Source organism: Capra hircus, chromosome 19, assembly GCF_001704415.2.
Source record: "Capra hircus breed San Clemente chromosome 19, ASM170441v1, whole genome shotgun sequence".
NCBI classification, from domain to species: domain Eukaryota; kingdom Metazoa; phylum Chordata; class Mammalia; order Artiodactyla; family Bovidae; genus Capra; species Capra hircus.
In genome coordinates, this window is record NC_030826.1 from 39,408,261 (window position 1) to 39,427,463 (window position 19,203).

General features: G+C 36.9%; 1 protein-coding gene across 2 annotated transcripts in view; it reads right to left on the minus strand.

The window, feature by feature from the left end:
* Positions 1-19,203, minus strand: part of FBXL20 (F-box and leucine rich repeat protein 20) — a 98,297-nt gene that overhangs the window by 24,280 nt on the left and 54,814 nt on the right. For both annotated transcript variants that reach the window (XM_018065000.1, XM_018065001.1), the window contains exons 3-6: positions 7,345-7,399; positions 4,388-4,462; positions 3,123-3,217; positions 2,598-2,666 (exon numbers count right to left, since the gene is read on the minus strand). In XM_018065000.1, coding sequence (XP_017920489.1) covers positions 2,598-2,666; positions 3,123-3,217; positions 4,388-4,462; positions 7,345-7,399 — 294 coding nt within the window. The remainder of the gene's footprint in view (positions 1-2,597; positions 2,667-3,122; positions 3,218-4,387; positions 4,463-7,344; positions 7,400-19,203) is intronic.

Genomic DNA, 19,203 nt, shown 5'->3' on the forward strand with positions numbered 1-19,203 from the left:
GCAGGCAGATTCTTAACCAGTGGATCACCAGGGAAGTCCTTTTCTAATTGCTCAATGTTGAAGGCTGTTACTGATAAGAGCTTTCTCTCTTTCCTCTTTTGTGACACAGGATTGCAGAGTTGTATTACTATCTTGGCCACATCACATAAATGTTGGTAGCTTTTCATTCAGTTCAAAATTACATAGAAGCATGATGCTGAATTTCCAGATTCTGTTGAGAATCTCTAGTTTAATTTTCTAGTTCTGGTCAAAGAATATATTTTGAATGATTTTAATTCTTAAATTAAGACTTATTTAGTAGCCCAATCTATGCTCTATCCTAGAGAATGTTCCAAGTATGTTTGTAAAGAATGTTTATTCTGTAATCATTGGGTGGAGTGTTCTATCTGCACAGTATGCATTTTTCTATCTGTTTACTTTCAACCTATTTGTGTATTTCAATCTAAAGCTTGTCTCTTATAGACAGCACAAGCTGGGTCTTGTTTTTTAACCCATACTGACAATCTGTCTTTTGGGTGAAGTGTTCAGTCTGTCCACATTTAATAAAAATTATTTTTTAATCAGTTTTTTTTTGGGGGGGTGGGGGAGGGCGCATCGATATGCTGCATGGCATGTAGAATCTCAGCTCCCTGACCAGGGATCCAATCAGCAACCCCTGCATTGAAAGCATGGAGTCTTAGTCACTGGACCACCAAGGAAATCCTAGTAAAATTATTGGTATGGTTGCATTTTCTATCCCATTCTTTTTCTGTTTGTTTCATGCTTTCCTTAAGTTTGTTTTTCTGTCTCTCCTTTACTGTTTTCTTATATCAGCTGTACCCTTTGTGCTATTATTTTCGTATGTTCTAACGTATTTTATATATTACTATAAATATCATAGATCTATCAATACTGCTGCTGTTCAGCTGCTCAGTCATGTTCAACTCTTTGTGACCCCATGAACTGCAGCATGTCAGGCTTCTCTGTCATTCACCATCTCCCAGAGCTCGCTCAAACTCAAGTCCATTGAGTCAGTGATGCCATCCACCATCTCATCCTCTGTCGTCCCCTTCTCCTCCTGCCTTCAATCTTCCCCAGCATCAGGGTCTTTTCTAATGAGTCAGCTCTTCACATCAGGTGGCCAAAGTACTGGAGCTACAACTTCAGCATCAGTCCTTCCAATGAATATTCAGGATTGATTTTCTTTAGGATTGACAGGTTTGATCTCCTTGCAGTCCAAGGGACTCTCAAGAGTCTTCTCCAACACCACAGTTCAAAAGCATCAATTCTTTGGCGCTCAGCCTTCTTTATGGCTGCCTTATTTAAGTTCTGGCAATTCTTCTTCAGTTCAGTTTCCCAGCAATTGTTCTTTCCGTTTTAGATATTCTTTGCCCAGCTTTGTGGGGTCTCAATATGTGCATATATAGTTTACTGTGCAACCAAATTTATAAAGATTTCTGTGGTCTTTATTTGAGTAGCTTCCCTCTTTCCAGACACCTATTTATTCATCCTGGTCTCCCAGAACTTTGATCTCTTTCTCTTCAAATCAGACAGAACGTTGCACCCTGCTTGCATTCCTTCCCCTATACCATTATCTCAAAAATGCCACCAAGCAGAAGGCCACGACAGTCGTAAGGCTCACCTCATTTGTTTCTCAGTTCTGCTCTGCATGTTGTCCAACATTTCAGACTGCTTGCTTTCTATGTTTTGTACAGTTTTAGAGCCGTTTATAGCAGGAGGGCAGTGACTGTTGTTACCAGAAACAGAGGTCTCCACCCTTGATTTTTAAAGTCTGTATCTTTTTTCTTTTAAACTATCTTTAATATACTGCTAAAGTCATTAGAACATGCAAAATTCTGAACATTAACTGTAGTTATTTGATGATTTTAAGATATTTAGATTTATGAATTTAATGTGCTTATGTTAAAAGCTTTTGTTTTCCAGAAATGCTTATTTTAGTAATGCATATTGGGACTTCTCTGGTGGAGCAGTAGATAAAAATCCGCCTGCCAATGTGGGGGACACAAGTTCCATCCCTGGCCTGAGAAGATTCCACATGTTGCAGAGCTACTAAACTCTTGTGCCACAACTAGCGAGCCTTCACTCCAGAGCCCTCAAGCCTGCGTGCTGCAACTACTGAAGCCCGTGCCTAGAGCCTATGCTCTGCAATGAGAGGCCACCACAATGAGAAATCCCCACACTGTAACAAAGAGTATCCCCCACTTGCCACAACTAGAGAAAGGCTGCTCAAAAGCAACGAAGACTCAGTGCAAAGAAAGAAATGCATATTTACACTGTTTCGGAATTTTTCACAAAAAGATAAAATGAGTAAGATAAAAGAGTGCGGGTATAGAGAAAACAGAACTAGCAATATTACTAAATAATATCAAGTAACTTAAGTTTTATTTTAAATTTTGAGGCAGAATTTGAGCCAAATTCCAAAATAAGCTTCTTGTTCCATTTCTAACTTCTAAAGTCTCTTTCTCTTTCTTGAAACATCTTTTCTCTATAAAACCAAAATGAAATTTACTAAATATATTTAGCAGCCTGCATTAAAAGCTAGTACAGGCAGGACACAATGGGCTATGACTTACCCTTCTAAAATATAAAATACTTACGCATCTGTAGTCTTTGTACACCCATTGAGATTCAGTACTTCAATGTTCCTACAGTTTTGTGCAAAGGTTCTTTACAGGAAAGAAACAGTAAAGAGTCTGAGGCAAAATGTGCACAATTCTCAGCATTAAAAAAATAATAGAAGATACAAAATGGCAAAACTGGATATTAGTATAAAAGTCATTAAGTTCAACCATAAACTTTTAAATATCAATCTTTTTGTCAACCAAAGTTAAAATTATCCAAGCTTGAATTAAACAAACAAACTTTACTCAAGGCTCCAAATGAACCATTTATAATATGGGGAAACTGGTTTTTTAGGGGAAGCACATGTTCTTGTTTTATTCCCCAAACCACACACCCCACTACTGGATATTTGTAATGTAAGCAATGAATGTGTATTTGGGTTCAGAACAGCTTAAGAATATGAAGACTATCCCAGCCTTTTCTGGGTGAGATGCTGCTGTGTCTCGTGTTGTTCTTTACTTCAGTCAGTAAGATCAGTTAATCGGTAGTTATGTTTTTACCTTAAAGCATTGTCTCCTACTCCAAGACACCCACGAAGGCTTAACTTTCGTAAAAAGCCCCCACACCTTTTTGAAATATTCTCCACTACCCGGCCCTGTAAAAAAGAGAAGATAGATATACAAAAAGATAAGCCACCACATCAGTTTTGAAAAGAACACATTCTCATTTTTAAAATGCTTCTAACTCATTAAAAAAACCTAATTAAATCAAATGAGCTTTCTTGGTCTATTTAAAACATGCCTAAACTCTATATTGTTATTTATTTTGTTCATCTTTAAGATACTTTATATTTGAGGAAACAGTGCTCTGTAGTTCTCTTATGTCACTGTATTACTGTTTTGGTACATTTACTATAGTACTCTAAATACAGCAGAGCCTCAATGAACACTTAACAAAAGCTTGCTGAATGATTTTGTGGGTTATGTTGCTTTAAACATTTACATCCATGAAGATAAAAAGAATTGGGAAAAACAAAAATCCACCATGTTGATGATACTTTCTGAAGATAATGGAAAGTTCATGTGAGGTTTCTTAAACTTCTTACATGAATCCTCAAGACAACTAAGCTCCATTAGTACTTTAAAAACAAAAACAAAAACCCAACCCAGTTGAAAAAAATCTAAACCTAAATCTTACTTAATCCTTGTAACACAGTGAGGAAGCTATGATTTGCACTCTCCAGATGAGAGAACCAAGGACCACAGAGTTAAAATTCAGGTTAAAATAATATAAGCTTAAGCCATTCTCCATCTGAGAAAACAGGTAAATACCAAAGGATGAAATATGAGGGAGAAATGAGAAGGGAAAAAAAAAATTTCTCCACAGCATAAGTAATCCAATACATTTTTCTGGAGAACGAAAGAAAAACTATCTGCAGGCTCTCCTAGAACCCGAAATGCTCATCAAGAAGAATTTATGCAAATATTATGCCTCAGTAAGTTCTTAACTCCACTTATTTTTCCATAAACAGATATAAAAAGACTTCCTAAAAAGAGCAAACACAGGTCCATATTTCCACAACAAAAATAAAAACAAAAACTTGGTAATAAATAATTTACTATTATTTCAGTAAAATAATTTTGCTTATTCTCAAAAGCTGATCAAGTTCTTGGGGAACACTGCAGGCTCTCATGAAATTCGGATGCACTGAAATTAATAGTTTCTCTCTCCAGGGAAAGGAGATTTATATAGCTGAGGCTAATTTGTTCCATGCTGTAATTACATTCTAACAAGAGAAATGGGGCCACACACCACATAATTATACCTCAATATCCCTCTGGAAATCAAACAGGTCAATTCGCTGCCAGTTACTGCCATCCAAAGCTAGAACATTCCAGGCCTATTTTGAAGAAAAAGACACAAAATGAGCAGAAGCTGAAATGAAGGGAAAAAGCCAGCAAAGTTCAAGTTCAAAAATCAACCTACTAATGATTGAAATTGTCCAAAAAAATGTCTCAGCACCCCCATCATTAACTCTCAAAAGGTGAGTCTCATTTCTGATTCATGTTTTATTCTCTAAGTAGATTATTTCATAAATGAGTGGGTACAGAAATTAGCAGCTGTGAAAGATCTTACATTAGGGGGCTGGGGAAAGGACAGGTTGTAATAAGTACCATAGTCAGAGACTGTTTTCTAACTGGAATTTCTAATTTCAAAATGAGACGATCCAACTGGTAAAAAAGCCTGTTGCTCTAGGAACAAGGTGAGGAAGAAACCAAAAAAAGAAGATGGACTCTGAATGTACTGCGTTCAATACATATATCATGTTCAATAAAAATATGCTAATCCATAGCATCACTTGTTTGGATCTGAAACTGTGACCTGGGATTTACAAAAGACACTATCATTTCTCTATATACGTGACAGAGACTTTAATGCTTTCCTCATTACCAATTAGCTCACTCAGGCATGTTTTCCAATTGGTCATCTTTCCTTTCAACTTGATTCAATGGTAATACATTTGTTTAATTAGCTAAAGAGAGGCAAGAAAGCTTTTCAACTTTTCAGGATAAGGTGAAAAATGACTCCACAGAGTTAACTTGCTGTGGATCATTCTGCATTGTATTTTAATCAGAAAGCCTTTAAAAGTTTTCCTTATTAAATTTAAAGTGTATGCAAAGTGTTAATCCTGTTAAGTCATAAACTGAGAATATCATCTCCTTTTACAACAATTCAAAACATAGATTCGATACTGAAATTGTAAAAAGGAAACTGCAGGTACACTTTTAAGTCCCAGGTAACTGTCATACAGCCAACAAGACATACGCCAGGGGTACAGGAGAAAACAAAGTTATTATTCTAGAAATCTTTAAGGTTCTCTTAGGATTTCAACGTCTCATTTTGTGGCTTCATATTTTTCTATTTTTTTTCTTCCTCCTTTTTTAAGACATTTTATTTATCTTTTATCAGCTGTGCCGGGTCTTCGTTGCTGTGTGGGCTTTTCCCTGGTTGCTGCAAGTGGGGGCCACTTTTAAGTTGCAGTGTGCGGGCTTCTCACTGTGGTGGCTTCTCCTGGTGCCGAGTACAGGCTCTAGGGCATACAGGACGCAGTAGTTGTGCTTCCTGGGCTCTAGAGCACAGCTCAACAGTTGTGGCACACAGGCTTAGTTGTTCTGTGCCATGTGGGATCTTCCTGGATCAGGGATCAAACCCATGTCTCCTGCACTGGCAGGAGGATTCTTTATCACTGTTCCACGAGGGACGCCCCCAGTGGGTTCTTAAATGGCTCCATGGGAGACAAGAAATAAAACTTGTAAAGATCATGCGTTCGCTAGATTCACAGGCTAAATATACCTCTGGTTTGGCTTGATATTTCTCATTTCCTCACACTACTTTTTCCAGCAAGCAGGAAACATGCTAAACTGAGACTAAAATTAGGAATGACAGGTTTCTCTCCAGAGTTTTTTTTTTTTTAAAAGCACATTAACGAAATACTTCAAGTGTGGAGAGTAACAGGCTAACTACTGATGAACCAACTGTACAGATTTAACAAAGACTGGCACTGTGCTTCCTTTTAAGTTAAAACACGTTAAGAAGGAAGAAGAACCTGAACATGAAAACAACAATTAAACCTCACTCAAATCAACACTCTTGAGATGAGACTCTGCTACTGAACCGGTTTAGACACCAGTCTGGGCATTTTGTTTCTCAGTGATGACCTCAGCTTCAAATGTAGACAGAAAAGAAATCCCAACTCATTTGTACCAGCTATGACTAAGGCAACGACTCAGACACCAGGAACAGAAATGTCATGAATAGAAATCATCAAAATATGACTGCCTGTTTCCTAAATAGCTGATACAGTTTCAGTATGGCTTTTAGGATGTAGAAATTATATTAAAGTTAGCAAGATAACATGAATTTTCTATGCTAAGTTTTGTGCCTTTTTTTTCCCCCTGAGGAAATTGGTGTTGGAAACTTGAAGGAAAATCTGTCTTTACAAAGATAAATACTCTGATATAACCAACCATATTAATACTCAGCACATACAACTATACCTGGCATATAGTAGGTTCTCAATAAATATTTGTTAAACAATCAAAAAGCCACTGTCCATTTTATAAAAAGGTGGTAATTATATGTATTCACTCACTTGATTAATTATTATATATCTATATTACAAAAGAGACTAGGAATGGTTCATAACATAATTTTCCCACAACAGAGATTCTATTCTTAGTATTAGAGGCAACAATGATATTTCACTGTTTTGTCACAGTAATGTCAATTGTCAAAAGTTTGTAAATAAGAATAATGCAGAAACTGACTTTGAGAAAGGAATTTGGTTTGTGCTATAATTTCTTAAAAATTAAATTCTAGTTATAACCTTTTGAGAAAAAAATACCAGGAGATATCAAAAGGTTTCCATGTATATACATAAAATGAAGTAGGAAAACATAATGAAACACTGTATTATTACAGTTCTAAGTAAAGTCTAATCTTTTTAATTTGCATGTTTAATATGCTTTTTCCTTGAAGATGCTTCCTCTGTACGTATTATAGGAATAGTCAAGAGTTTCAAAAAACTAAAGTTAGAAACAATATATATAGTAGAATTCCATTGCAGAATTAACATGGGTTTAGATATGCCATGGGTGCAAAAACATCCTTGGAAATATAACACACAACTACCATCTGAAGTAAATCGTTCGTCTGCTACAGAAGCTGATTATCATTAATGTCAGGAAGGAATGCTCTTCCAATCATGTCAGCCACTCTTACCCTGGAGACCTGAGCACAGCGACACAAGGTAACAACATCCAGAAAAGAAAATATCCTAAAAAGAGATGGAGAAAAACTTTACTATACATTATACGACAAAGGAGTTTCTCTTGATTTTTGCCTATAAATAATTGGCTATGTTAACACATGCAGAAAAAGACAGAAATCCTTTTAATAATCACACAAAAAGCTGAAGCAATTTATACTACCCATATAAAACATAGGGGAAAAAGTCACCTTTTACCTGATAATGTTATGTTTAAGTACAAGTTCAGTCATTCACATCGAAGGATGATAAAATATTTCTAATACATTTTTTAAAGTAAAAAGACAATTTCCACACTATGATTATCAAAAGAAAGAGGCTAGGGGAGGATTATCTTTATAAAGAATTTTACAGTTATGAAGGGAAAAAAATAAAATATTGGCAACACCTAAAAATTAGCAACTATAAAATGTTAAATCTCTATGTATTTAATTCCAATTTGGGAAATTGTAAAACTCAGTAACACATCAATGTCAGGAAACACCAGCTAAATTTTTTCAGTCTTAGACAGTTTAGTATTATTGTAGAGACTCTCTTAGAGAGTTTATGTTATTGAAGCATTATTATTTGAAATAATTAACTTGCCTAAAGAACGATAACTCTCTATACCATAAGCCACCCATAAAAACAGGTCAGAGCATCCTGGGAATAAAGTGAATGGGTCACTTGAGCTTCAAGGTCTCTTTACTCATGAATACCTTTAAAGGTCATTTTGATCTGAATAACAAGCGAAGCTCTTCTGCAGGTGGCAAAAGGTACAATATAGCATGTACTTTAAAGATGATATTCCTTGAAATAGCTGGAGATACTGGAGTGTTACAAAATGGAGGTCAAGAAGCATCAATCTGGAGATGAAGGCTACATTTTCTATTCCAAGTTACTGTAACAGAACAAACTATTTGGTGATTAGAGGCTGTCAATCACAGTTTAGAACTTGGAATAGACTGAGTTAATAATTATATCAGACAGAAAGTTATGTATATTTTGTAAACAAAGTTTTTTAAAACTATTTTTTAATTTGGGTAATATACATAACATGACACTTACCAGTTAGCCACTTTTAAATGTACAGTTCAACGGTATGAAGTATATTCACACTGCTGCATAACCACCACCCCACTAGCCATCTCAAGAACTTTCTCATTTTCCCAAACTGAAACTCTGTACACAGTGAACAAGGACACCTCATTTCCCTTTCCCCCAGCTCCTGGCAACCACCACTCTACTTTGTTTCTCTATGAATTTAACTACACACACTTCTATATGAGTGGAATCATACAGTATTTGCCTTTTTGTTACAGGCTTCTCATTTCATGTCTTCAAGGTTCATCCATGCTGTTGCATGTATCTGAACTGCCTTACTTTTTAAAAGCTGAATAATATTCCAATGTATACATATACCATATTTTCTACATCTGTCCATAGATGGAAAGTGTGAATGCCTTTCTTGATCCCTTGAGGTGACCCTGCTACAGCCCTGATGACTCTCTTTAATAAAATAAAATTTCCATCTTTTAAAATACTGATTACAAACTCCATTCCCAAATAAATACATACACTATCAATCTAGGTACTTCAATTTCTAAAACAGTAAGTTTACCTAATGCAACAAACCTTCTTACACTGCTTAATGCTGCTGCTTTTCCTTGTCATCCACTATATACTATCGTTTTTGTAGAGATTCCTCAAGATCCCATTTCTGCCAAATCACCAGTAATCCCTAAGTAATTTGCATAAATACAATGTTACACATGGCGGGGACACAGGAGAGAAATTTTAGATAACGGATCCTTGTTAGACTAGGTTTAGTAACCTTTCAACAGAAAGGTTCTCCACAAGATAAAGCATAACAGACAGACATGAAACCTCAGGCTAGAGGTCAAATGTAGACCTAGGAGACTCTCTGAAGCACATATCCCAACAATCATAATTCCATTCTTAGAATGTACTGTCTGGGGTTCTAATGTCAAAATTCCCTTCAGTTGGCTTTTCACCTGGGTTTGACATTATGCTACATTAAAGAGAGAAAAAAGACAGTCTCTGTGCCCCTCTATGGCAATAACAGTTAGGACTTTCCAGTCCTGATTTGGCTTCCTAGTAAGATAGATGTGATAAGCTTCTGTGCTTGGAAGTGAAAGTCGCTCAGTCATCTCCAACTCTTTGTTACCGCATGGAATTCTCAGGCCAGAATACTGGAGTGGGTAGCCTTTCCCTTCTCTAGGGGATCTTCCCAACCCAGGGATCGAACCCAGGTCTCCTGCATTGCAGGCATTCTTTTACCAACTGAGCTATCAGGGAAGCCCAAGATGGATGTGATAAGCCTCTGTGCTTAAATCCCTTCAACTACCTGACAGTCTATCTAAATGTCTGCTATTATTTAGTAACTTCTGACTTCTACTTATCCTATGTAGTTGACAGGAGAGACAGTTACCTTTAGAAACCCAAATATATGGACTGATGGGATAAGATGCTAGAGTTTCAGTTACAGTGACTGGGTGCTGGAGAAGGGGAGAGGCTGGTTGGGGAAATGGAGGATGGTGAAGAGGAGGCTCACAGAGAGCATTTACCCTTCTAAATATGGTTAACATTAATTTAAACTAAAAAAAAAAATCACTGTAATTTTAAGTATGCATTTGTAGGATAAGTCAAGGTGAAACGATACTGCTATTTTTATATGACAGGCAAGAACAGTAAAACTACACTATACTGCTTTTCATCATCTTCAGGCTTGGTACTTTACAATGCAACCCTTTACACAATTCCTTCTTGAGGATACCTATTATCCGTAGCCAGAATGGCTATGATCAAAGAGATAAGAAAACTGAGGAAGAATAAAAGGTCTGTTACTATTGAAGGATCCTACTTGACTGCTTCAATAAAAGGCTTTCCCCATGTCTTATCAAGAGATTGTTGAAAAACTGGCCTAGCTTTAGGCCACCCAAGTTTAAGTAAAGTAGGCCTCATCTTCCCCATTTAAGCAAAAAGATTTTGGCTAGGTTTCTGAAATATAATGTGGAAGAAGTTAGGGTCTAATTATAAGTAGATCTTCTTGCCATATTAAAAAAAAAAGACGTGCGTGGTCCTGGAGAAAGTATTCAGAAGGTATTCAGAATTTCTGAGTGTGGAGCCCAGATATCTGCAGAATTTTTTTAAAAAACCAATTTCTCCAGGTGATTCTTATGAATATTATATAAAGGTGATAATTTATGATTTTCAAAAACATTTATAAAAGATGTGCAATTCAGATATTTTTAAAGCAAACTGCAGACAACTACACCTTCATGTTTTTAACCCCTTGATCATGGACTGAAATACACCAGGGTAGAGAGATAACAACAGTGAATAACAGCAAAGCTTTTTCATTAATTTACAAATTCAAATCTCTAGATGAAGAAGAATTTTTTGGTTAATCCATATCCGCTAACAAAAAATGAATGTCAAAGATGGCATCTGCCTGAGTTTCAGATCTAATACTCAAAAGAAGTCAAAGTCAAGAATCATTCTTCAGTCAGAACTCATTTTAAAGATTTAAAAAGAAAGATGGGGATGGGGCAGAAGGAGGGACATATCTCCTGTTGGACAGATCTATCTAGTCTCTGATCATGTTTGTTTTATAAAGTCAGAAATAAACAAAATTTGGTTCTACTTCTGGTCATGGCTGAGTAAGTTTCCACTGGACTAACTTTCTAGATACAGCATCAAATTGTGAACAAAACATAAAAACAACCATCTGGGCTTTCCCTGGTGGTCCAGCGGTTAAAACTCTGTAGTTCTACTGTAGGGGGCACAGGTTCAATCCCTGGTGGGGGAACGAAGATCCCACATGCCCTGTGGTATGGCCAAAAGATAAATAAATAAATTAAAAAAAACAAAAAACAAAAAAACAACCATCTGAAGGCAACAGAGATGAACAAATGCAGGCAGTTATTAAAGGGGAAAAGAGAACAACAAGCGACTCTCCAGGTGTTTTATTTTTTTCATGGCTTTTATTCTGAGGATAGGTTGTACTTGGGGCTCTTAGAACTTGAATAGAAACCTGTGAAGGGGAATCAAGGGCAGAGTTTGGAGCAACCATAGGCAACAGGAAGTGAGGAGAGAAAGAGAGTTAGAATGATGTGAGGGAACACAAATTCCGTCCAAACCCCCAAGAGACCTCTGACTACTGCCTGTGGTGGCAACACTCCAAGCTGGTAAATTTAGAAGAACTGAACTTGCATTTCAGGGGCCACCCACAACATGGGACACAAAGTTTGTAGTCTGGGGACAGCCAAGTTACCTATCTGCTGAAAACAAACAAATAAATACATTCAATAAAACTCCAAACTGAATACACAGAGATGAATAAAATGAACTAAAATACTTTAAATGAATAATGTAAAAAAAGAGAACCAATGTAACTTTTGAACTCTGTATTTTCTGTATATCACCAGGCAAAAGACCAAAAACAAACGAACCCATAGCAAAAAACTATAAATAATGAATTCTAATTAGATTCTTCAGAGTGTAATGGGTTATTTCATGTGCAATCTAAGATTAAGTAAATAAGTAATTATATTGTAGACAGAGTCATATTCCTCCCTTAGAGAAGAAGAGTCATATTACACCCATAAATATGGAAAGGAGAGCTAAAATGAGCCTGAAGGTATTAGACTAGGATTGGAGGTGTTAGTATAAACTGGTTATGTAACAGAATTGTCATGTTTAATTTATCTATTCATCTATATATAGAGACAGATATAAAATTGCATAAAGATGTGTTCATGCACTACCCATCTCCAAACATGTATTTCTTAGCTCCATCTGATGAGAAGATCTGCAAGCAATTATGTCCAGTAGCAATAAACATAGCTAGGGTAGAGATCTTAGTTTCTAAATACCATTCTCCACTCAAAATCATCCCTGAGCTCCTTGCAAAAATGTCTGATTCCAGGACTGGGTCAGGAAAAGTACAAGAAGATCCTAGAGTATCTGGTGCCGAAAAACAAGGATATATTCAAAGAATGATGGGACATATTCAAAGAACATAGAATATAACCATAAGGGACTCCCACTGGCTAAATTCGAAACGTTTTGAGCAGAAAACAAGAATCCAAATGGAATTACCACACACTGAATAAAACAGGAATTCATGAGCATATATAGATGTTACTAAAGAATTCCAACTAGTAAAATGTAGAAGTAAAGGTGGAATTAAGAGAATCACCGTTTGGTAACCACAACAATAATAACTGCTTCAAGCAAGAAACAAAAACTTTAACTGACTGAGTTAAAGTCTCATGAGAAACAAGATATTCACATAGTCTCAAAGTATTTCACCACAGGACACTTACTAATGAGAAAGGGGAAAACAGTAACATTATAGTGGAGAAATCTGGCAGAGATCACCTTTACCTGATGATCACAGTTAACATCAACAGTAATGGGACAAAGAGACATCTTATGCTTATGATATGAACAATGAGGGAGCCTCCTAGGTGGTGCTAGTAGTGGTAAAGAACCCACCTGCCAATGCAGGAGACATAAGAGATGTGGGCTTGATCCCTGGGCCAGAAGATCCCCTGGAGGAGGGCAGGGCAATGCACTTCAGCATTCTTGCCTGGAGAATCCCATGGACAGAGGAGCCTGGCGGGCTACAGTCCATAGGGTCACAAAGAGTCGGCCATGACTGAAGCGATCAGCACAGCACAGCACACGAACAATGAGAAGGATACTGTATCGCTTCTGTGGTATTCCTACAAAATTGTGCCAACTGAATTTACTCATGAAGGACATTCTGTAAAGAATCTTCAAAATTGCCAATGGCTATAAAAGACAAAGAAAGACTGAAGGCCTATTCAAAATTAAAGCCAGCTGAAGAGAAGTGACAAGTAAATGCAACCTGTGATCTTGGACTGCCACTTGAATCAGAAAGAAAAATATTTTTTCTTGCCTTGTACTATAAAGAACACAAAGAATAGGATCATGCATAGGATAACTGGTAAAATAGGGACAAGGTCTATGCTAATACTAATGCTAAGTCACTTCAGTCATGTCCGACTCTGTGCGACCCCATAGGCAGCAGCCCACCACGCTCCCCCGTCCCTGGGATTCTCCAGGCAAGAACACTGGAGTGGGTTGCCATTTCCTTCTCCAATGCATGAAAGTGAAAAGTCAAAGTGAAGTCACTCAGTCATGTCCAACTCTTAGCGACCCCATGGACTGCAGCCCACCAGGCTCCTCCATCCATGGGATTTTCCAGGCAAGAGTACTGGAGTGGGGTGCCACTGCCTAAGGTCTATAGACGACATAATAGTATCACATCAACGTGTATTTCAAAATTACAGTAATTTCAATTACTGTACTGTGTTTATAAATGAGAAAGTCTTTTGATTTTAGAAAATTCACAGTGAAGTCTTGGGTAAAAAGTATGGTTTGCAACTTAACCCAAATAGTTAAAGAAAAAAAATAATGTCAAAAGTTAACATTTGAAGAATCCAAGTAAAAGTTTTATGGAATTTCTTTGAACTACTTCTGAATCTTTTCAGTAAATCTAAAATAATTTAAAAACAAAAAGGGGAAAAAAAGAAGTAAAAAATATGTAAAACTCAAGGGAGTGGCAAGAAGTAAAAATACATATAACAACCACTGGCTTAGTATCAGCTATATATATCTAATTGGGTCATCTTGTATTTTGTAAGCTAACTCCTGCACCCAAGCCTTGAACAATAACACAAACTTCAGGAAACAAAGAGATTGTTAAAAGATTATTTTCCAAATAATGTTTTCTTCTAGGGTTATATTCCCAGGATACTCATGCTCCTTGGTCCTCAAGATGGCCCCAATCTTGACAGAGTCATGACTTTAGGGCGATTAAAAACTGGCCCCACAACATCAAGCTGAGCCTGGTGGGAGTTCATGTACTAGGATGTATAATGATAGGAAGACAAAAAGGACTTGAAAAAAAAATAGTATCTTCACATAGTCAAGTGGCTCTCAGTCTCAAAAGACAAACAGCTTTGTGTCCACATACATAAATAACCTATATAAAGGCAATGTGCCTAATACGTATCTTATTAATAGCCCATCACTACCAAGATATCAGGGTTTCCCTCCTGGCTCAGCTGGTAAATAATGTGCCTACAATATGAGAGACCTGGGTTCGATCCCTGGGTTGGGAAGATCCCCTGGAGAAGGGAACGGCTCCCCGGTCCAGTATTTTAGCCTGGAGAATTCCATGGACTGTGTAGTCCATGGGGTCACAAAGAGTCGGACACAACTGAATAACTTTCACCAAGACAACAAGGCAACAGTGGAGAGTTGTTACTGGCTAAGAAAATTTGGAGCCAAGCAAGAGCTGAAGTCTCTAACAGAACTAAAATAAAACAGCCAATTCACTCCCCAAGATTATTTTGTTACTGCTGTTGTAGTTCCTCCAGGCAACGGAGTGTTAGGCTTGGAAATACTAAAACAGCAAACGGCAGGACTTCCCTGGTGGTCCAGTGGTTAGGACTTGCTTCCACTGCAGGGGGTACAGGTTCCATCCCTGGTTGGAGAACTAAGATCCCGCATGTCACATGGCATAGCCAACAAACAAACAAACAAATGGCAATTATGAAGAAACACACAAACCAGGCAAGAGATGAAGTTTGAGACAGGCAGCATCCAATTTATTAATGGACTGTATATGCAAAGTACATGAATTCTCCAATATAAACAATATCACAAAGAAGAGTTTTTGTTTGCCAGGCAAGCCTTAGGGGAAAAAAATCCTAAATTACAATACTGTATATTATGCAAAAGAGCTTGAGCTTCAAATCTTTGTAGCATACCTGAATCAAAAACCCTTTGCCTCTGTCTACAAAAAGGAAACAATAATCTCATCTGAAATGCTCTTCTTTCTTCCTCTCCTGCAACATCCAGTTAATCACTACTTACCCCTTTATGTCTCAGCTCATGTCTCATTTCTTTGGAAGCATCTTCTGAACTCTCTAAGGTTGGCTTGTAATGTCCTACACGTGAGCTTTGCTCTAGGCAAACCTCCATTATACCTTTATATTGATTATTTTCCTGTCAGTCTTTTCTACTACTCACTGAGTTTCTTGAGGACAAAAAGTCCCGTTTATTCCTATATCCAACATAATGTTTGGTACTCTGCATGTCTCCTACAGTAAGGTTTAAGGACATTCCAACTATGTAATATTCCAGACAACGCAAAACTATGGAGATCAAAAAAAAAGTGGTTGCCTGGGATAAGACTCTGGTGCTGGGAAAGACTGAAGGCAGGAGGAGAAGGGGACGAGAGAGGATGAAATGGCTGGATGGCATCACCAACTCAATGAGTTTGACCAAGCTGTGGGTGATGGTGAAGGACAGGGAAGCCAGGCTGCAGTCCATGGAGTCGCAAAAAGTCAGACGCAACTGAGTGACTGAACAACAAGGATGAAAAGTGAGAGAGATAAACAGGCAAAGCAGAAAGGATTTTTACAGCAGTAAAAACACTATGTATGATATTGTAATGATGGATATGTTCTTACACATTTGTACAAACCCATAAAACTATGGAGAAGGAAACGGCAACCCACTCCAGTACTCTTGCCTGGAAAATCCCAGGATGGAGAAGCCTGGTAGGCTACAGTCCATGGGGTCGCAAAGAGTTGGACACGACTAAGCGACTTCATTTCACCTCATAAAATCTACAACACCAAGAGTGAACCTTAAGGTAAACTACAGACTTAAGATAACTGTAAGGTGTTAATATAGGTTCATCTTTGGCAAACAAACAAATAGACAAAAAACATTCTGGTGGGTTATGTTGATAATGGGGGTGGAGGCCTGCATGTGTGAAGAGGGCACATGAGAAGCCTCTCTAACTTCCTCTCATTTCACTGTAAATCTAAAACTGCTCTACAGAAACAAATTCTTTAAAAGAAAGAAAGAAAGTTGAAGGACTACAAAGGACAAGAATGAGGCCTATAGTAATTATTGAACTTCAGCATTCTGCTAATGTAAAATAAAAATACACTTCTTTTATTCTCTCAGCAAGGAAATTGCAGTAGCAAACTTAAATGAAAATGCATCATGCATACTGGTATGGCAAAAAACAGCCTAAACACTTGCTTATGTTTATAAAGAGTCATGTATGTAACTACTGTGTTAAAAATCGGTATGAAACAAAATGTATCACATGAATCCCTGCCCCCCTCAAAGGTTTAAGGGGACATAATTTAATTATTTTTTGGTATCTCGTGGCTTTCATAAAGAACATCAATTATCATTCTATTCAGTAAAATCCTCATGAGTAACTAAGTGGCTAAAACTTCTTTTCATTAAATAAACAACCCTGTACTGTAATATTTTTGAATGTTACTATTAATTTTTAATTGATATAACACTGATTAATAACACTGTGTAAGCCTCATGTGTAAAACACTATTTCTACTTCTGTATACTCTACACCTATACTGTATACTATATACCTCACCACCCAAAATTTATTTTCCATTAATTCACCATACAGTTGACCGACCCCCTTTATACCTTTCCCATCTGGGAACCACTACTCTTCTCAATCCTACATGTTTGTTTTTGTTGGTTTTCTTTTCTTTTTTCTTTCTCATTTCCTTTCCTTTTTTAAGCCACACCGTGCAGCACATAGAATCTCAATTCTCCAACCAGGTGCCCCCTGAACTGGAAGCTCAGAGCTTTAAACAGTGAACCACCAGAAAAGTTCCCTGCTTTTGCTTGCTTTTAAAATTAGTTTTTATATATTCTCTCTTATTGCCAGATTGCTAATAATAAACTCAGTGACCTTCTATCAACATAACTCTTCTGATCCCATTTTTATTTATGGATATTCATAATTGAATTTGTGTTAACTGTGTTTAATGAAAAAAATAAATAATGAGTAAATGGGAACTGAGAAATAGCTGGCATGTATCCTTCAAGTAAAATGCACATTTGATCTTCCAGCTTGCTTTCTGTTTCTCTGATTTGTTCTGGATAATTGAGAAGACTAGAAAACGAAATGGTCAGTAAGAGCAATTTCTTTGATTCAGAAACATCTGTTCTTTGATTCAGGAACATCTGCCAATGCATCTTAAAGGTGAGAGATGATCACTTTTGGTAGTATGAGTATCTAGTTACATCATTTTATGGTCTATGACTAAAAAATAGAATTAACAGTAATATACATGACATTTTATTGCACTTCCTATGTGCTGGGCATGCTTTCTAGTAAGTACTTTATATTTACCAACCCTTTTGATCCTTGTTTATTGTTGTTTAGTTGCCAAGTCGTGTCCAAATCTTTCATGACTCCATGGACTGTAACTCACCATTTCTTTCTCTAAGGGACCTTCTCAATCCAGGGATTGAACCTGCCTCTCCTGCATTGGCAGGCAAAGTCTTTACCACTAAGTCACTAGGGAGGATTTTAGTACCTTCCTAAAAGGTAGGTACTAAAATCTTCAGTTTACAGCTAGTAAATGACAAAATGCAGGTGTTCAGATTTCAGAGTTGATGTTCCTAACCAGTATGCCCTTGAAAGTAAGAAAACACACTCCCCTATCCACCCTGAACTCTTGGCAATTAAAGTGAATGAAAATACTAGATATCATCAGTGTTGTAAGCTTCCTGGAATAGAATATAATAAGACAGCATATATACAGAAAAGAGTTAACATAGCAGGCCTATCCTTATTAGAAAGGCCCTTTTTCAAATGTTGCTTGCACTGTTGCACCTTGGATGGCATTTGAGAATTTGGATTGCAGAGGTTTTCCACTATTCCCCATTAAGCTTCCTTGGTAGACATTTTACTTTTTTGTTGTAACTTATTTTTGGAGGAATTAAGCACACCCTGTTTGACTCCACTGGGAAAGGACTCTTAAAGGCAAAACCTGGTTTCCTATTTCACTCCATTCAGTCTTTTTTTTTTTTTAGTGAAACAAGTGAAGTTTTATTTAGTAGGAGGAAAAGAGTACAATATGTTGGATAGACATACGGGCGGACTTTGCTTTCTATCTTTTCCCTGTAATAAATCATAGCTATAAGTATGACTATATGCTGAGCCTTGAGTCCTCCCAGAAAATCATCAAACTTAGGAGTACTCCAGGGGACCCAATACAGCATGATTATTTACTTTAGACAAACAACTCCAGCCAATTCATTCTTTCCATCTAACTTCAGAAAATTCATCTACCAACTCATACATACACATAACATATTACATGATAATTATGAGTCAACACCCCAAGAGTCGAAAAATTAATGAAGAAAGTTTCAGATTCTTGTAAATAATAATAATCTTCTTTCTGAAAATTTCATTCTGTTTCACAGCTAAAAGGGCATATGTGGGTTCAAACAGTCTTACTTACCACTCACATTATTTTTAAAGTTATCAATATCATCCTCAGAAGGAATCCTGAGAAACGAGTCACTTTACATTAGCTCTTGGAAAACAGAAGAGTCTCTGTCTTATAAACACACATTCATTTTTTAAGAGGTACTCCTAAAGATATGCACATGGTTCTGCTCTGAAAGGAAGTACTGTCAATTCTAACTGAATTTCACATTATGCAAGCAGTGGATTCCAGCCTGCTGGAGCATTACTAATAAACTTTGTTTCAAAAGGAAAGGAGGAAAATTAGTAAGTTAAAGTAAGCTACAGCTAAGAAAAAACAAGAACACTTCCTTAATTCATTGGTAAATTGGCTGTGGCTCTGAATTTGGCCCTAGCAACACAAGTTTTCCCCTTGTAGACGGATACATGTTGGATCAAATAATGTAATATGCAACTTAAAAATCTAACCAAGCCAAATAGTCTATGCTACTTATTA